The sequence below is a fragment of the Arvicola amphibius genome, chromosome 11, assembly GCF_903992535.2.
Source record: "Arvicola amphibius chromosome 11, mArvAmp1.2, whole genome shotgun sequence".
Taxonomy (NCBI): Eukaryota; Metazoa; Chordata; class Mammalia; order Rodentia; family Cricetidae; genus Arvicola; species Arvicola amphibius.
In genome coordinates, this window is record NC_052057.2 from 296,543 (window position 1) to 315,290 (window position 18,748).

An 18,748-nucleotide genomic window follows, 5' to 3' on the forward strand; every position below is an offset into this window, starting at 1 on the left:
CTGCCTGCTTAAATCCAAGTTCTTCCTTACAGCACCTGCAGGGTGTGCAGCCAACGCACAGTGGAATCTTTAAACCAAAGTGCCGGTGAGCAAAAATGATGTCAAAGCAAAGGCAGGTGGGAAACCTTGATTGGTACTTGGTGGCCGTGCTGCCTGGTATGTCAAATGAGTTTTTAGTCTGTGCTGGTGACTGACTCTTTTTATTTCTGGATATCTGGGGTTCCGGTCCACAGTTCCCTTGCTTTCCTCCCAAGGCAGTGAGCTGGTAAAGTGTCTCTCTCTGGAGCCTGGGACAGAGTGCTCCTTTTAGGCTAGCCTGCTTTAATCACATGGTTGCCACTTACAAGTTAGAATGATAAAGTGCAGGCATGCTGGGGAAAAGCAATGGATTGTTTAGGACTAAAATCCAGTAGGGAGTTTCACAGGGGAAAAAAAACAATGGCTTCAGGGTACAGGGGAGCCTGTGATGTGAACAGTCCACAGGAGCCCCCCTTTTCCCCCTGCTGCTGCCTCGAGGCTCTTCCCAGAGCCTCTGGTCTAACTGAAGACCATGGAAACTGTTCCAGCTAGTGAACGGCTTCAAATTATTTTTACAGATTTATTAGTGTAGCTGACAATATAATCGCAGCTCACAATGACAGATTATCAACATTATTATTGTAGAGAAATGAGGAGGGAGAAGCCGCTGATGTGCACTTGGCTTAAACGGCAGATGATGGGAAATAAGGGAGAAATAAAAGCAGAGTGAGTTTGCCTGAGCACATGCGTCTGAAGTGGGGGAAACTCTCAGTCAACCAGCAAGTGAGAGGGGAGAAGTGACCTTGTACATGGGTCACATGCACCTCTATTCCCGTTTTCGAAAATGACAGGACACCCCAGCTTTTCTCATCCCATAATACACACAGCAGCCTGGAGATGAGAAGGAAGGGACCTTGAAAAATAACCCAAAAGAACACCTGGCTCTTTCCCCGACCTCTAAGGTGTGGGAAGCTGGCCCGAGAGGCAAAGCAGGACCGGGCTGTGTGTTAGACTAACACTCCGTACAGAGGGGAAGCGGTTCCTCCCATGTGGTGTCCAGCTCTCCGGCATGTCAGGACAGCCATCAGCTGCCAACCTAGAGAATGTGCAATCTTCAGAGGTGATGGGAAAACCAGTTTTAGGTGAGTTTAGTTTCGCTTTGGTGCACAGTAACTCTTAGAGAAAAAGAAACGAACTGTAGAACTGCTGAAAGCCATCAGGCTGCCTTCACAAGCTGAAGGCTACTGACTTCACTGTGGCCATCTCCGAGGAGTGGCCACTGACTGGTGTCCCACAGCTGACCACATCCACGACCCTGTCCGCTAAGTGCTATCTGATGACCCTTTGGTCCCAGCTATTCAAAACCATCTCCAGTGGTATCTGTCCCCCTTGCCAGTCAAGCTTCCCAGTAAAGTTGGGAATCTGCAGAACCTGTGGCACTCACCCTTATGTGATCATCGGTCTCCACGGTGGCCTGCAGCTTCCCGTTCACACTGAAGGTGCAGAAGCAGCCGTTTTCATAGAAGACGACACAGTGGCCCTCTCTTGACGCTTGGATGAGTTTTGGTTTCAGGCAGTTTTCAGGACCCTCTAAAGTCCTTAGCAAGTCTCCATTCATGGAATGAATGAGACATGGCCCTTCTGAGAAGAGGAACAAGAAGAAAAGTTATGTAATGAAAATAGACCTGGCGAGTGGTGTAGCTCCGTGGGAGTGGTAAGCGTGAGGCCCTGGGTTCAATCCCCAGTATTGGGTAATGGAGGAAACTAGACAGATGAGCTGGGCTGCGGTGCCATGGTGCAGCTGTACACAGCCCTCGGAAAGCTGTCATATGTCAGTTACTTTGCCAGTTCTCGCTTTCCCTTGGGGGCATGAGAAGCCAAGTTGCATGTGCTCACCCCCCCTCAGAGCCAGGAAGTTTATAAACTCATAATGACATGAGTGGGGAGACGCTAGAAGAGCTCCAGAAGGAAGAGTTTCTGATGCCAGAGCAGCTAATGCCGCTGCCACCCAGCCCAGACAGAGCAGACTGTTTTGAGGCAGCCGACCAGGGCAGCTTCCCTCCCACTGCCTACAGCTCCACTCTTGAATGGAGGCCCTGGTAACATCTTCCAAGCTCCAAATCCAGACTGAGTTCCTTCAGCCACTATTAAATGGAGTGATCTTATATCCTCAAGTCCCTAAAGAAAGCAGTGACTTCTGCCATTCTCAACTCCCCAGGGGCACCCTGGACACACACACACACACCAGAGCCTTTTTGTTTCTACTATATACTCACCATATGCAAAGTAAAGGAAATAAAAACTGTGTGGTAAGTGTGGAGAGATGGGGAGGATAGGGGTCTGTGCCCTGCCTTACTCTTGGCCACATGGAATAACTGCCTGCTGCCCACATGGCTACTGACAGCTTTTGTTGGGCACCAAAGAGTTAAACATGTTTGGTGTTCTTCAACATAAATATCAGTCATGTCTTTGGTTTTGCAGTTCCAGCATATATGAACTTTAGCTACAAGTCCCTAAATAACATGAGCTCTACAACGCAGTTCAAATTCCAGTTATCACAGCAATTGTACAAAGCACACTTGTAGCTAGCTCTTCAGTCCGGGAACCCTTATGTTAATAGCAGCTGAGCACTGCTGGAAGCCTCCACACCACAGTGTGCACGGTACATCTGTAACCAGTATGTGTGGTTCAGCTCACACCCAGACAGCAAACATAGCGTCTGCGTTGCCTCCTTGTTTCAAGGTGATAACCATGTGGCATTTTATAAGAGTAGATAACCAGAAAGGGGTACTGGAATGAGAACTTCGATAGAGAGGTGAGTATAAACGGAGTTTTATGTAGAGAGCACAGAGTCAGCTTTGGATGCTGCCAGGACACTAGCTGTGCAGCCGGGAAATGAACAAAGGAAACTGATGGCATAGCAGGAAAGCACTCTAACAGAATTGATGATGTCCCGAAGAAATGGTACTTAAAAAGCCTAACATTAAGGGAACCCTATAGGATTCTTTGTGACACATAAACAAAAGAGAAGTGAGAAGCTGGCACAACAGAAGCGGACTAGCAATTCCCCAAGGCACAGAAAAGATGCTTAGGCACTCGGGACTAGAAAGTGGCGCGCACTGTTCACCTGTTCCTGAGAACTAGTTCACAAGGACATGAATCTGCATGGCTGAGTTTGTTCTTGAGACAAGGACTTACTATGTAGCCCTGGCTGTCCTGGTACTCACTGTATAGGCCAGGCTGTCCTTGAACTTACAGAGATTTCCTTCACCTCTGCCTGCTGGGTGATTAGATTAAAAATTGTGCCATGCCTGAATTATTTTTAATGTTTTGACAAAAAATTTTAGACCATAGAAGAATGATTAAAAGATTTTCCACTGAGATTTCTGTTTGCATGGCATTTTACTGTGCAAGCAAGGATGGTCTATAATAGGTATTAATCTTAAGGTTTAGATACGATCTAAGAAGTCAAATTACTTTTTCACTGCTTTAAATATTCACTCTGCCTTGTTAGCTACGGTGACTCAAATAACCCGTCTTCTGAGCTTAAAATACACGAGTGACAGAAGTTCTCTGTGGTCTGCTCTCAGTACAGAGAGGTGGACACGGACAGACTGTCATGGCGGATGGAGAGAGGTGGGACGTGGACAGACTGTCATGGTGGATGGAGAGATGGACAGGGACAGACTGTCATGGCGGATGGAGAGATGGACACGGACAGACTGTCATGGCGGATGGAGAGAGGTGGGACGTGGACAGACTGTCATGGTGGATGAAGAGGTGGACACGGACAGACTGTCATGGCGGATGGAGAGATGGACAGGGACAGACTGTCATGGTGGATGGAGAGGTGGATGCGGACAGACTCATGGTGGATGGAGAGGTGGGACGTGGACAGACTGTCATGGCGGATGGAGAGGTGGACAGGGACAGATTGTCATGGCGGATGGAGAGGTGGACGTGGACAGACTGTCATGGTGGATGAAGAGGTGGACACGGACAGACTGTCATGGTGGATGGAGAGGTGGACGTGGACAGACTGTCATGGCAGATGGAGAGAGGTGAGACGTGGACAGACTGTCATGGCGGATGGAGAGGTGGGACGTGGACAGACTGTCATGGCGGATGGAGAGGTGGACGTGGATAGACTGTCACGGTGGATGGAGAGGTGGGACAGGGACAGACTGTCATGGTGGATGGAGAGGTGGGACGTGGACAGACTGTCATGGCGGATGGAGAGAGGTGGGATGTGGACAGACTGTCATGGCGGATGGAGAGGTGGACGTGGACAGACTGTCACGGCGGATGGAGAGAGGTGGGACGTGGACAGACTGTCATGGCAGATGGAGAGGTGGGACGTGGACAGACTGTCATGGCGGATGGAGAGGTGGACGTGGACAGACTGTCACGGTGGATGGAGAGGAGCTGGACTGCAGACAGCTCCTTTGCTGGAGGATCTTAGCTTGTTGCACATGCTCCTGGAAGGTGCACTCAGTATCTCTAAATACAAGACAGTGCTAGCAGCAGAAGCATTCAGCAAACCAAGTCCTTTCCATTCCAGTGTCTGTCATCCTAGGCTTGCCTAGTCCTGAAATCTGGAAGTTAAGCAGGGTCAGGGATTGTTGAGGTGGCTTAGCAGGTACAGGGACTTGTTGCTGAACCTGATGCCCTGATTTCAATCCTGGGAACCCACATAATGGAAGAAAAGAGTCAACTCTCACACTGCATCTGACCTCTCTACACATGCTCTGGCTTAAATACAGGCATATTCCATACAGGCAGGGTCAGGGTTTCCATTCAGCTTACTGGAGATCAGAGAAATAAACACACACACAAAGATGCTCCTGGCTGCTGTCTACAGAGTATCTTAACTCCTTTGGACTAGGGAGCTAAAACTTGGCTTTTGGCCCTGGTCAGAGTGTTCTACCCCTATTCTGGTTACATGTGGGCCCCTCTGCCCTGCCCCCAAGTGTAACTACTGATGATATGGAGCGCGACATTTAATTACATTTAATTTTAGTTAGCTTATATTTAAGTAGTCCTGTGTGGCTACCATTACAGACTGGCGCTTAGAGAACAGAAGTCAGCCTCGTTTCTGCTCATAATAATTCACCATAAGAGGATCCAACATTGTATACAACATATCTTTACCTTGAGAGCCACTTAACACCAGACCCAGCTCAGCGCAGACGGCAGCACAGGTGATCTCGTAGTCGTGGCCCGTGAGAATGGCCCGAGGAGTGGTGGTTTCACCTTTAGCAAGGAAAAAAAATAAGACAAATGACCCCAGTGTATAAAGATTTAATAACTTGGTGGTATTATCTGTTTTCAGTTTGTCCACAATTTATTTTAGGACTAGATCCAAACTTTGCTACAGTTTGGTTTTGAATTTTACATGTTTCTGAACTTCAAGAGCCCTTATGTGATTTTATCTAGCACCAGCAGTTTGCAACTCAGAGACGAAGATGGCAGAACCTGAATTTTACACTTTTCTCATATGACAAAAATGAGCCTCTCAAGTAGATAGATGATTCCAAGTTTAGGGTCTTGGTTAGAATGAACCCACAAAAACCATCACACAGCTAAATTAAGGCAACAACTCAGTGTGAATTCCTACACGGTGAGAATGGCCATTCTGAAGCCACGGGCACTGCAGGGTTTACACTTTGGCTACACATTGCATCTTTATGAATTTACCTCCAATGCCCCCAAGCCCACAGACAGAGTTGAAACATTTTGTTACTAAGGATGATCTATGCCTAAGCCTATATAATTTAAGATTCTGTCCAAAAATTATTACAATAAAGCAACTAAAAATAAGAACAAAGCCTTAATTTACACCTCAAAGAAAGGTCTCCTCCTCTGCCTCAGTAGATTACAACTCCCCTAATAAGACAACTGAAGTGCCCAAGGGGCCTTTCTCTAAAACACCTCCTGGCTGAGTGTTTCCTGCTGTGTCGCTCTCCGGAGTACCTCCCCACATTCCAGTCCACCAGTAGAGGCGTGAAGAGCCCCTGTGTACTCTACTGATGGTGGTGGAGGGTTTGGAGGAAAGAGGGTGGGGGAGAGGAGATATAATAATGGAAGAAAGAACTCACAGCTCGGACAAGTGACACATCACAGGTTCTGGTTGTGACTTAATTTGTACCACAGGGACACACGGGATTCTGTATTTAGCCAGAAGTACCCTGGTTTATGGCACAGTTAAGAACTGATACTGTATAACCCCGAAGGACAAATATGCCCAGAAAGTAGCTCACTCTGAGCAGCTTCATAAATAAACAAATGAATAGCTTGCCACTGCAACCCAGAGACTGGCTGTCTGTAGAGCAATCACCCACTCTGAGGAAATGCCCCTAACAGGTTGGGAAAACCTGTCAGAGCCCACTACACCTAAGAGGCCAGTGTTGCTGCTAGAACACAGATCTAGCTTTGAAAGCATGCGTTCTCAAGACGTAGGTCATTGAGCTCTCCCAATATTCTTGCAAAATACATGCACATGCCTGGTTTTCTGGGTGGCAGAGGAAGGAAATAGGCTTCAGTGAAGGCACAGAGATACAAGACCCCCAAAAAGGCAAGAGAGAGGACTCTGTTCCCAAGAAAGGAGCTTGCTTCTTGTGCCTTCCCTGGAAGCAGTGGTAACTCTATCATGACATGTGACAGGTATGCCCTGTGTATTCCACAATGTCACCATGGTGTCTCTTAAGGCTTTGGTGAGTATCAGTAATTCTGAGTGAGATTTTAGCCTCTAAGGACTTAATGTATTATAAGGCTCGAGGGCCCAGTGTCAGCCTAGCCCATATTCCCAGAGAAGGAAAACAAGACCTCAGCTAATAGACTAATGTGCCAGGAACAAGTAGAACCATGAGCCTGCTTTCATCTGATTTCAGATTGGAAACACATAGGAGGAACACACCTAACTTGTTAGAATGCCTTCTTGATATTTTCCAAATCAAAAGGAATCTCTCAGACTATTTTTTCTCCTTAAATTCATAAAAAATATTTTTTGGGGGGGACCTTCAAAGAAGGAAATGATATAAGCCCATCTAAGCTACTTAATTTTGCATTAAAAATCATGAGATTTAGAAATAAAAATTCTATGTTTGAAAAAGTTAATATGTTAGCCGTCATTCATGGTCCCTTCCATAACCCCCATTGTCATATTTTAAATTCCACAAAAATAGCATTATGTTATTTTTGAAATTACTGTCTAATTATATCTCTTGGTAATGTTTTTTTAAAAAATAAACCATTAAAATCATTATGATTTAATGACTACATTTTCAGTGAAATTGTTCCTTTTTTGTTTCCATAAATTACAAATGATTTTAATGGTGGTGAAATTTGTGTTTTAAATAATCTTTCCTCGGTGGAAAGGGAAGGCTTGAAGGAAAATAAGATGAAAAATGAAAGTGATCTATATCTACGCAAAAATAAACAAAGGACAGATGGGTCACGGAGGGGCCAGACAGATATCTTTAGGTAGCAGTGCTTTTTCTTGTTTTCTAGATTTAAGAATGTTTTCTCAGGAGCTTAGTGAAGGATGGACGGAGACTGATCTCAACTATTTTCTTTGTTAAATGTAAGAGATGAACTAGGATAACCTAGAACTATGAAGTCAGAAAGGAGGTTACGTTGTAAATGCTCTCCTCTACAAACACAATTCACAAGTGTGTTCTGCTTACAAAATACCAGCTTCCGCAAATGCCAAACATGCCACTCACTTTCATCACAGAAATCAGCAGATACATGAACAAAATGACACCCGGACAGAAAAGGGCCTTCCCTCTCCTGGGGTCTGATCTCTAACTAAAGTGCTGGACTTTGTTGGCAAAGAGTTTCCTAGTCCAGGAAACAGGTTAGACAGCCCAGGAAATGCGAGGGGCCGCGGGAGGACTGAGGACACAAGCTCAAATAACACAACAAATTAAAAGCGGAAGAGCAGAGTCATGGCCAGGGCTTCTCAGGGAGCTGGATCTACAGTGAGAATTAACAACAAAACAAAAATCCAACCATGCTCAACTGGCCTCATGTATAGGAAAAAACCAGTCTACAACACATGAAGAAAAGGCCATTTCCAGCTCCCTTATCTGAAGCACAGAGCATTCTCACGCTTTCGCCTTATTAAAAACTGTGTTCAAAACAAAAACAAGTTGGATTTTTATAGATCCCAATAAACCAAGGATTTTAATATTAAAATTTCACTATTACTAATATAATTCTATGATATGGGATTTAAACCAAACTAATATAAACGGTTTGAGTTCAGTGGACATACTGGAAATGATTTGGCATGAGACTGAAGGCATAGGGAATCATTAGAGGCAGGACACTGGTTCTCGGTGGAGCTAGTGTGTCTTTCACTTCTCTTAGCTACAAGGGATACATCATCTCCTGGGCTGTAGAGGAGCCAGGGGTATCATCGAACACAGAAGAAAGGTAGAACCCACTGTATCTCCATGCGGAAAGCCAAGAGCAAACGGCTGTGGTTATAGCCTTCCTGTCAGCTCTGGAGCTGCCCCTCCTGGCCACTTGCCAGCTCAAATCAGGATGGTAGCGGGCTATCAGTACAAACAAGACGGTTCAGCACATGCATTATGTTTCAGATTCACCAGTCTCACTGAAAGAGCAGAGAAAGTCTTCAGAAAACTACTAGGTTCATTGTTTTGATAAAAACCTTTAGTTGTTAGTGAATGCTGACAGTCCGTATCTGCTCTCTCAGAGAGCAGGATCTAGGATCTACCAAAGCCTAGACCATAAAGCATGGCAGATTCCCTTAAAACCTTTAAAGTCTTACTGCCTGCGTGAAAACCATCATGGCTTTTAGTAATGCTGGGAGAAAATTTTATCTTGTTGGTAGTTTAAGAAGCCACACTTCAAACTTCTTAAAGAAAAATGAAAAGAGAAAAAGGACAGGCTTCCAGGACTGCTTTGAGAGCTGGAGCGCGAACTTCAAAGGAAGGGTCTTTGTGTGAGAGCAGTTTTATGACTACTGATGCAGATCCCACCAAAGCTGAAAGGGAGACTCAGTGCATCTTAGGGATGGCCTTAGAAGAAGATGAACAAGTCAAATGAGATTAAAGACAGCCCAAAGCCTGCCACAAATCCCAGGCACGCCAGCTCTACAGATGTGCTTTTCTCAGCACACACCAGTGAGTGTGCTGGTAAAAGTGCTTGCCTTGAAGAGCCCAACTTAAGCAGCGAGGGGCTCTACAACCCTGTCTGTGTCCTCTGGGCCTGCGCTTCTTCATAGCAGTTACCTCAACACCACTGAGGAGAATGATATATTTTCTATTATTAAATGTTTTTCGTTGTCTCCCTCATAACATTAAATATTTTTATTAAATGGAATCTGAACTTCTTAAAATTTTGTATCTGAAAGAGAAAAGTAATTCCTGTACTATCATAAGAAAGATAATTCCCAAGATTTATCTCCACTAACATAAAGGAGATAAATAATCCATGTAAAAATACACTTTTTCATTATTTTTAAAAAGTGGAAGAAGTTCTTGCCATTATCTGCATCACTGCCCCAGTCTTAACAAGTGAAGCATTTCAGAGCATGCTGCGCAGTCCTCAGTGCAGCTTAGATGCAGCAACAGGCACACAGCATGCTGCACTCACAGCATCTGCATGAAATGGAGCGGCTCTGTGCTCCCCTGTCCTCAGTCTTAGAAATACAAAACTGCTTCTTCCACCCATGCGATGGAGCCTGGCTCCTTGGTCGTAAGTCACCATGTCCTGCTGCTCACATCCTCACTCCCACACTCTGACGTTCAGTTAGCAGTGTTTACTGATGCTGTAGGTATTGTGTGACACACTGGAAAATAAGGACAGAAATACAATATGGCCCTTGTTTGAAAAGGACTTGATTTACAACAGTCACCGGTGTCTGAGGTTGCAACTCAATGGTACAGTGCCAACTAGTGTGAGGCCCTGGATTCAATGCCAACTTCAAAAACAAAAAATCAGAAATTAAGTGATTATCAAGTCAAGTTTTATCTATTTTGTCATAATTCTATAAATTATGAGTGTTTTTAAAGGTTAAAAACACCACTGAAGCTCAAGCACTTATAAAAGGGCTTCATATGAAGAGTCAGCATTTAACATTAATCAATGAAGTCTTTAAGTAAACACCAGTAATACAATTTTCCACATTAGTAAAATCTTGTATACCTAAAGAAAACTAAAATGGAATATGAAATTTGATTTTGTTTAAAAAACCAAAAAAACAGAAGTCACTTGGGATCTAGGTATGGTTAAAAAAAAGAAGAAAAAAACACAGAAAAGCAAAAAAAAAAAAGGCATAATGAGGTTTTAAGTCTAAGTATTTTAAACACCAAAAAAGTTAACCACTATAGAAGATATGCAGGTTACTTCCCAAAGATAGGTAATTGCATTTTACACATGCACTTTGTCTATTAATTGCTGTTGATTAATACAAAACATTCATGTGAAAACCAAATACTCAGCTTTCTCATGTGGCTCACCACAATGGTAAATCAAGAAAGGAAATGGTTTTTTGCCGATAAATGTTTCCTTTTTCCCCTGATAAATGTTTCTTAACCCTTTCCATTAACTTCCTAATTTTTCAATGGAAATTCTACCACCTCTTAATTATGCAAAAACTATCACCCCCACCCTATCTCCACACCAGGTACCCGTCATGGTCTTTGGGTGTAGTTAAACATACAGACTACAGTTGACATTGCCACAAGGTGCATTAAGGTGCCGTATGTACCAGAAAATGCTGATGGCTTCTTTTGTGAACACCGCAGAATTACTAATGTAAGTCTAGACAAGGTTGGTATGAAAGTCAGTCTAAGCTCTGGGCTCATTTAATTTTCCTCCTGTGCTACATTTCTGGGTGTTGTTGTTGTTTTACATGGGCTCATCTTCTAAGCTGACGAGGGAGTTCTATGTGTAATACTCTTCTAGGGAATGGGGGCATCGTTGGTGGCAGAATGCACACTCAGCAGGGACAGGCCCTGGGCTCAGACCTCAGCATGTAGTGCGCTCACACATATGCAAAAGGAAAAGAAACCAAACCCCACCACAAGTTCTAACATGACACGCACTGCCGTAAGAAACCAGTGCAACAAAAGTGTCTTTTTATATCTTTTGTAAATGCCACGTGCATCAAATTCCGTACTGCTGATAATCCAATTAAATCTAGTGAAAACTGTAGTACAGTTTAGTGACTAAAAGAGGCCTCTGGGGCTATAGGAACACACTTAGCATGTGTGAGTCCTAAGCTCCATCCCCAGCACCATAAACAAAAGATTATAGCTACGAGTGTCTAAATTTGAATCCAGACTATAGTACCTACCCACTAAATGTCTTCTCAGTTCTAGGTGAGAGACTTGGGCCTTAAGGCCAAGGCAGAAAAAAAAATACTTTCATAGTTTCTTCATGTGTTATCCATAAAGACAAGGGACAATAAAAGAGGCTATCATAAGAATAGTGTTAGCTGGGTGTGGTGGTGCACGCCTTTAATACCAGTACTCAGGAGGCAGAGGTGGGTGGATTTCTGTGAGTTTGAGGCCAGCCTGGTCTACAAAGAGAGTTCCAGGACAGCCAGGGCTGTTATACAGGGAAATTCTGTCTCAAAAACAAAAAACAAAACAACAAACAAACAAAAAAGAAATGTTAATGTGCAATGTGTTTGCAAGTCCTAAGAACCCATTAGAGACCCACCTATCCGTGTGTGTGCACATGTGTGTGTGTGTGCACGCACGCGCGCACACACACACACACACACACACACACACACGAGTGCACACACTGTTTCTCCACTGCTGATATCTGATCTTGGGCTGCATAAGTGCCAGCTACAGATGGTTCTCATTTTTCCTTCTTGAAAAGGAAAAACATGCGTTAGTTTCTCAAAATTATACTCTGATTTCTCTCATTTTGTCTTGTCTCCAATTTTAAAACTTTCCCCAACAATCCACACACCTGTGAGGTAGAGAAAATGCAGTTAAATTTCCACGATCAGGTTTATTTTCCAATTATAAATATTTCTAATTTTCTTTCATTATCAAATATGAAATGTTCATTATTAAATGTACAGGTAAATTAGTAACTCATGAGGATGATGAAAACTTGCTTCCAAGTCCCAGTAACTTAAAATGAACATTTCTGGCCTTGCCTGGCTAGAATTCCAGTTTTTGTATGCACTCATATGCACAGGCTTTTGAGCATATGCATGTAATTTGACAATACTTACAAGACATGATATAGACAGTTCCATGATTTTTGCATTTAGTGGCACCGAGAACATATGTTTCTGTGTCTGTATCACACATCTGCAGTATCCTCGGTAGAATTTGCACAGTTCTTCAGTTTGTTTACACACCTTACTCCACTGAACTACCATGCTGTTTTTCTCCTACTCTGAGACTTCATTTGTGGATTCACTATAGTGGGATTTCTTGGTCTTAGCCTCTAGTTCATCTGTAGCTCCTACACCTAAGTACAAGTGTCTAATAAAGCAGATATACAAAATTTATCTACACAGAAGGCATATACCTTTAATCGCAGCACGCGGGAGGCAGAGACAGATGGATCTCTGAGTTCTAAATCTGAGGCCAGCCTGGTCTACAGAGTGAGTTCTAGGACGGTCAAGGCTGCACAGAGAAGTCCTGTCTCAGAGAACCAGAAAAACACAAAAAAAAAGAAAGCAAATTGATGAGGCGAAAGTGTTCACATTTATTTATATCCAACACTGAGTTTTATGAATACAAATTAAATTATTAATCTGTTTATTCTGATTATCCAAATCATTTAAAATTCTTATTATTGGTGCTAGCTTTTTTGTTTAAGTTAAATTGCCTGAGTACAGGGTTTCAGGGCTGACCATCTGGCACCGGCACTACACGACAATTGGTGTGCTTATCTCTGGGTACCACTCCTGTGCACAGCTGCACTGTTGCTGTTCCCAATTATGTCATCCTTGTATGGCTCACATCTGGGCGGTCATGTTGGTGAGCTTCTGACATGGTGAGGAGACAATCTCACTGCAAATGCCCTGATCTTCTGGTTCTTACAGCCTTTCTGTCCCTCTTCTACAATGAGCCCGGAGCCTTAGGTGTGGTGTTCGGATTGGGCTCGACAACTATAAATTTTGATTACTTGGGAGTAGTCTTTGTTTTTTTGAGACAGGGTTTTACTATGGTAGTCTTGGGTGGACTCAAACTCATAGAGACCCATCTGCCTCTTCCTGGGATTAAAGGTGTGAACCAACACCTGACCCTAAAATTCTTTTTAATGTTTCTTCAATATTTGTAAGGTTTCTTTGTTAAATACATGTAAGTTAGGTACTCTAAAAGTAATAGAGGGTTTCCACATCTTTAGCTATTAACAATACCTTGGTCTGCCTTGGTGTACTAGCGGTGCAGGCTTTTAACCCCAGCACTTGGAAGGTCAAGGCAGGTGGATCTTTGTGAATCTGAGGCTAGTCTGGTCTACATAGTGATTTCCTGGACAGCCATAGCTACACAGTAAAGATCCTGTTCTGAAAAAACAAACAAACAAACAAACCCAAAAAACTTTGTCTAAAACATCCCCCCCCAAATAAAATAATCTCAGTTACAGAAAACTACAACCTATAAAGATGAACACCAGAATGCTCAGCAGTTACAGAGTTCAGCTATAAAAGGAACTGAATTCCAGGGAATTTTTTTAATTCATTTAAAGTACTTCAAGGGCCTGGAGAGATGGTTACAGTTTAGGGATTTAGGGGATCTGTTGCTCTGGACCTCAGTTTGATTCCCAGCACCCACATGGTGGTTCACAACTCCAGTTTCAGGAAACCCAAAGCCCTCTTCTGGCTTCCATGGGCACATATAAACATAAAATAAATAAATCTACAAAAACAAAATCTTCCAATCCTAAATCTGAAGTCTGACCAAGCCTACTAGAATGTAAGAAAACATACTTTAAAAAATTGTGGATAAATGATACACAATAATACATCTACGTAGGTGATGACAACTTAAAACCCAACAGTACACTCACAGTTGGGTGTGGTCATCCACACCTGTAATCCCAACCCTTGGGAGGTGAGGCAGGAGGATTATTACAACCCAGTCCAGACTACTGGGGATCCTATATGAAAATAAATAAATCATCCAGACAAGAACAAACAGAAAAGCCCATGATATAATCAATTCTAAAATTTGTTAATTAGCACTTTTAATTAGCTCTATAAAGTAGTGGTTCCAGCATGCGAAAATTAAGGTAACTAGAAACAGTAGGGCAATTGTTGCTTTATAAAAGAAGTAATTAGAAACACACAATTTCATAGAAGATGGCTCTTCATACAGCTTCAGGAATATCTACTTCATAATATAAGGCACACATACATGTAAGGTTGCCTATAATCTTTCTAATAAAAAGCTGAAAGCTGGAAAAAAAATCAGTTTAATTTGGCCCAGAGGTCTCAACTAAATGCATACTTATGAAAGCTACAGCAATGCCACGCTTGTGGGGGATGGGGGTGGGGGCACACTTACTCTAGCAGCAGACAAACTTACTTTAATATGTGAGAAACGGGGCAGGGCACCAATCACAGTTTCTGGGTAATATTTGGCCTCTGTGTGTTCTGAGAGTCTAGATAATGACAGTCACTAAGTAGTATGTAGTCTCAAATTAATTTCAATCATTGTTTGAAGTTAAAACTCCTGTTTTGAGCATAAAGTGTGTGTAATTTTATTTGTGATTGCCCCAGTGTCTACGTATGAAGATACTCAGTTTCAGTTTGAGGGCATAAATGAGCTCCCCTGTCCTCATATTTAAGTGGCTACAGCCCATAGGACGAATGGTATAGTGATTTTTCTCTGTAACCAAACAAGGTAAATAAACGTGATATATTGGCACATCACCCCACTGGTCTGCATATGGTGCACATTAAGGTTGTATTCATTTGCCATATGAATATAATTCCTTTTACCACATCTACTATTAGCTACAAGAAGTAAATACAGAGTTGTTTTGCTGGAATTTGAGGGTCTGCATTACATCACAGAGCACTAAACATCCTGGACCTTCTGGAGAATTTCATAGACATTTTTAATGTCACCTGAACCTGAACACTGCCAACATGCTGCTTCAGACCCGTACTTTAAATTTTACAAGAAAATAAAGAAGATTAGAAGGTAGAGCAGTAGGCCAGGAAGGAACTGGATGCAGGCTGAACAAGGCATACGTAAGAACTGGTGTCCTCGACAAAGAACCAGATCCACCTCATCCCTCACATGAAAGACCCCATGCTTCAAGCACGGCTTTCATATACAAAACCGAGTGAGTATCAGGAACCTAAGATTAGGTATTATCTAAACAATTTCTGCCAACCACAACTTACTGAAGACCTGAGCATCTCTTAGACAAACTGTAGTGCTTTGTTTTATCATACAGGTACTGTGCTTTCCTTAAAATATTTATTACAAAGTCCCAATTTCAGGTTAGGGTGGAAGCAGAAGAATAAAATGATTTAAAAAGACTTACAAGGTTCAACACATCACACATATCCTGACATTTGAGACGCATGAATAATATATCACAGGCAATTAAGACAAAATACAGGAGTGTTTCCAGGCCCAGCCTTCCCCATTAGAGAGCTGTACATCCCCAAATGTGCCCAGCAGATGGTGCTCTAGGCTACCTACTTACAGAGAGGACACTGCACTACAGCCGCCTATATTTTGCCAAGACAAAGAATAAGAATTTATCAGTAGCTTTAGTAAAACACATTAGGTTTTATGATAAAAGGACATAATTCCTAAATACACGTATAAAAACATACATATGTATAAGCACTTGTGCATGGAGGCCCACAGTAAATAACTCACAGTGGACACGTTACAACATACTTCTCTTACAGACTTGACGAGTAGTCTAATATCAGTGGTATTTATAGTCATAGGGCAAGATCATTCGAAATTCATTAAAAAAATTTAGAATGCCTTAAAGTTGGAATTCATTTTTAATTATAGCAGGAATGTCTCATTAGGGTGATACTGGTAAAATTAACAACAGTAGGATTTACGATAATGACTCATGTGACGGATGGGAGTGTAACAGAATGAAGTTTTAGACGGAGAAAACAGGGCAGCTCTGGAATACAGCTCTTTACAAAGTGTCTCTGCAGTCTGTGAGTGCGACTAGCCTTACGGTTAATAAAATTTTCTTTCTAATTAACGGTGCTGAAATACTCTTAAAGAACAGCATCTTGTTGTTATATATATAAACCACCCCTCCATAGACGCCATTCCTATAAAGGGAGAAGGCTGACATAGATTACCATGTCTGATTGCAAAGAGGAAAAAGAAATATGCCACCTTTCCATCAAATCGAAACCAGAATGCAAGAATGTTAAAGTACTTTACTGAAATAGTGCGCACACAAATCTATGCGACACCCTCACAGTCGACAATCATTCGCTCCAAAAGCTAATAGACTGACTGTAAAACAAAAATTACTTTGAAATCTAAAAGTGTTGCATAAGTGGTTAGTTTTTAAAATTCAAGTTTATGATTTATTAATGTAATATAAAATAGTGAATAAATAATAACAGTGTTGTATGCTTTCAACTTGTTTATGTAAGCACAATCATGTCAAGGTTGGAAGTGTTTAAATACCAATTTAGGGCACCGAGGGAACACATTTTCTCTGGAATTTGGAGGGCGATCCAGTCAGCACTGTTCTGAAGTGAAAACCTTCCACTGAGCCTAGGACAGCAGACGGGGTGAGGTAACAAAGTGCTGGGCTTTCCACAGAAAACACCTTTCACTGAAATCGTCCTGGTTAATGTTACAGAAACCATCCGCAAGCAAGTGGAACTCTATTTTCAGCCTTCTGGTCGGGAGAGCGCATTCCACAGCAGATAACCATCACAAGACAATAGAGCCAAAGGTGAAAAACGGCCTGTCTACGCAAAGCAAGCCTCTGGCTGCATAATCTAGACAGGTTTCATAAAACATGTGAGTCATTTTTAAAGCCCCAAATTATACTATTTATAGGTTTCATCCAAGTTGAGTTAGCCTGATTTTTATCCAACTAATACACATATTAACATTGTATAACATTAGGTTAAAATAGTTACACAGCTATCAACTTTATATGTAGCAACAACATCAGATTTAAAGAAAATGGCATTTGGCTCTTGCTTATGCAAATAAAATCACTAAATATTCTTGTGATTTTAAATTTTCAAATAAAGTTAAATAGCTGAAAAAACTGTAAAATGCAGGGGAAAAAAACAATAGGTTGTCCCAGCACCCCTTTTCTTCTTTTAAAGAAAGAAAGAAAAAAATTTAGAATAAAAGATTTGAAGTTAAGTAGTGCTGAGTATTTACAGGCCATCTACAAGTGCATTAGTGCGTGGCCGCTCTCTCGGGGTGTTCCTGCGGCGGCAGGCGGGGGCGGGTGGACGCGGGGCCTGCAGGCTCAGAGGTGCCGGGCTCGGGACCGCTCACAACTGAATCAGCCCGTGGGAGGGTTTAAAACTGCTACATAGTAAAAATATCTGCGTTTGCCTGCTATTTGTTTTTTAAAAGCTTAGATTGGCTTTTTCGTTTTTTTCTATTCTAATGTATGTAAATTCTCATAGTAAGAAAAAAATACCTGTATGTCAGGATTCACTATTCAAAGCTAAAGCAGAATTGGATTGGGGCATCAGACATTATTAAGGGCAAGACAGGATGAAGTAATAAATTTAGTAAAAATACAACAGTTTTCTGAAATTTGTATTAGGTGTGCCTGTGTTCTTCTCTTCCTCCCCCTCATCATTACCTGTATTCTAGGTGTTCACATCCACTGTATTACAGACAGTAATACATTGCACGGAAGCTATAATGTTTTTATATGTACCAAGACGGTGTTGGTGTGGGGCTGACGTGTGCCTCTGATAACAGTAACCACGGTTGCTTTATTTACAGATGAGAGAGAAGGGCCACAGCAGAGCCAGGAACGCAGATTTCTCCTCTACGAGTCCCCGCATTCCATCAGTCCTCCTCAATTCTCTATTTACATGTCACGCATATAAAAACCATCTCTGGGCCATTTATAAGGGACTTAAATAAGTAACATACATTTAAATATACGTACATATCAGTTAATGTGTAAATAGATATAAAATACTTACTCTGAAAATGTGAAGCTTTCTAATTTTAAAACATAATTAAATCTCTGAAATGCTACAGCAGTTTCATGCAGGAATAGCCAGCACAGTTTTAATATTTCTCAGAATACACATGACTGAGAACTCCACATAACACAGAGAAGGCAATCAACTCGAATGAAAAACAAAGACTCAAATATTTGTCTTTGAGGGTATAAATTGCTATACATGCATAAAATATTTTAAGGCAAGGAAAGAATGTTCCTAAATTCTTTGAGACAAGTAATTAAGTGGTAGATTTATATAGTATCTATGTCAAATCTAGTTTTGCCTGAGATAATTTATTTAATCTTCTGTTTAAAGAAACAGGAAAAGAAACTGAAAGTAGTTACTCAGTCTCGGAGGCCAGAAAGGAAGAGGCATTAGAATGCCACCACCCATAAGGAAGGATCATATAGTGGATATCTTATAGAGAATGAAAAACAAAATCCCTGCATTTTTACCTTCTTTAAGTTGACTGTGTAAATAAGACACATGTACAAAGTATACTTTCCCACAGTACAAACACACTGTGGCTTGCTCTGATGTCTAAGGCTGGATTACCTACAG

The 18,748-nt window shown here is 42.0% G+C and overlaps 1 protein-coding gene across 3 annotated transcripts in view; it reads right to left on the reverse strand.

Moving 5' to 3' along the window:
- Lrba (LPS responsive beige-like anchor protein) overlaps positions 1-18,748 on the reverse strand; it is a 481,883-nt gene that overhangs the window by 6,415 nt on the left and 456,720 nt on the right. For all 3 annotated transcript variants that reach the window (XM_038347328.2, XM_038347329.2, XM_038347327.2), the window contains exons 54-55: positions 5,170-5,271; positions 1,463-1,659 (exon numbers count right to left, since the gene is read on the reverse strand). In XM_038347328.2, the coding sequence (XP_038203256.1) occupies positions 1,463-1,659; positions 5,170-5,271 (299 nt within the window). The remainder of the gene's footprint in view (positions 1-1,462; positions 1,660-5,169; positions 5,272-18,748) is intronic.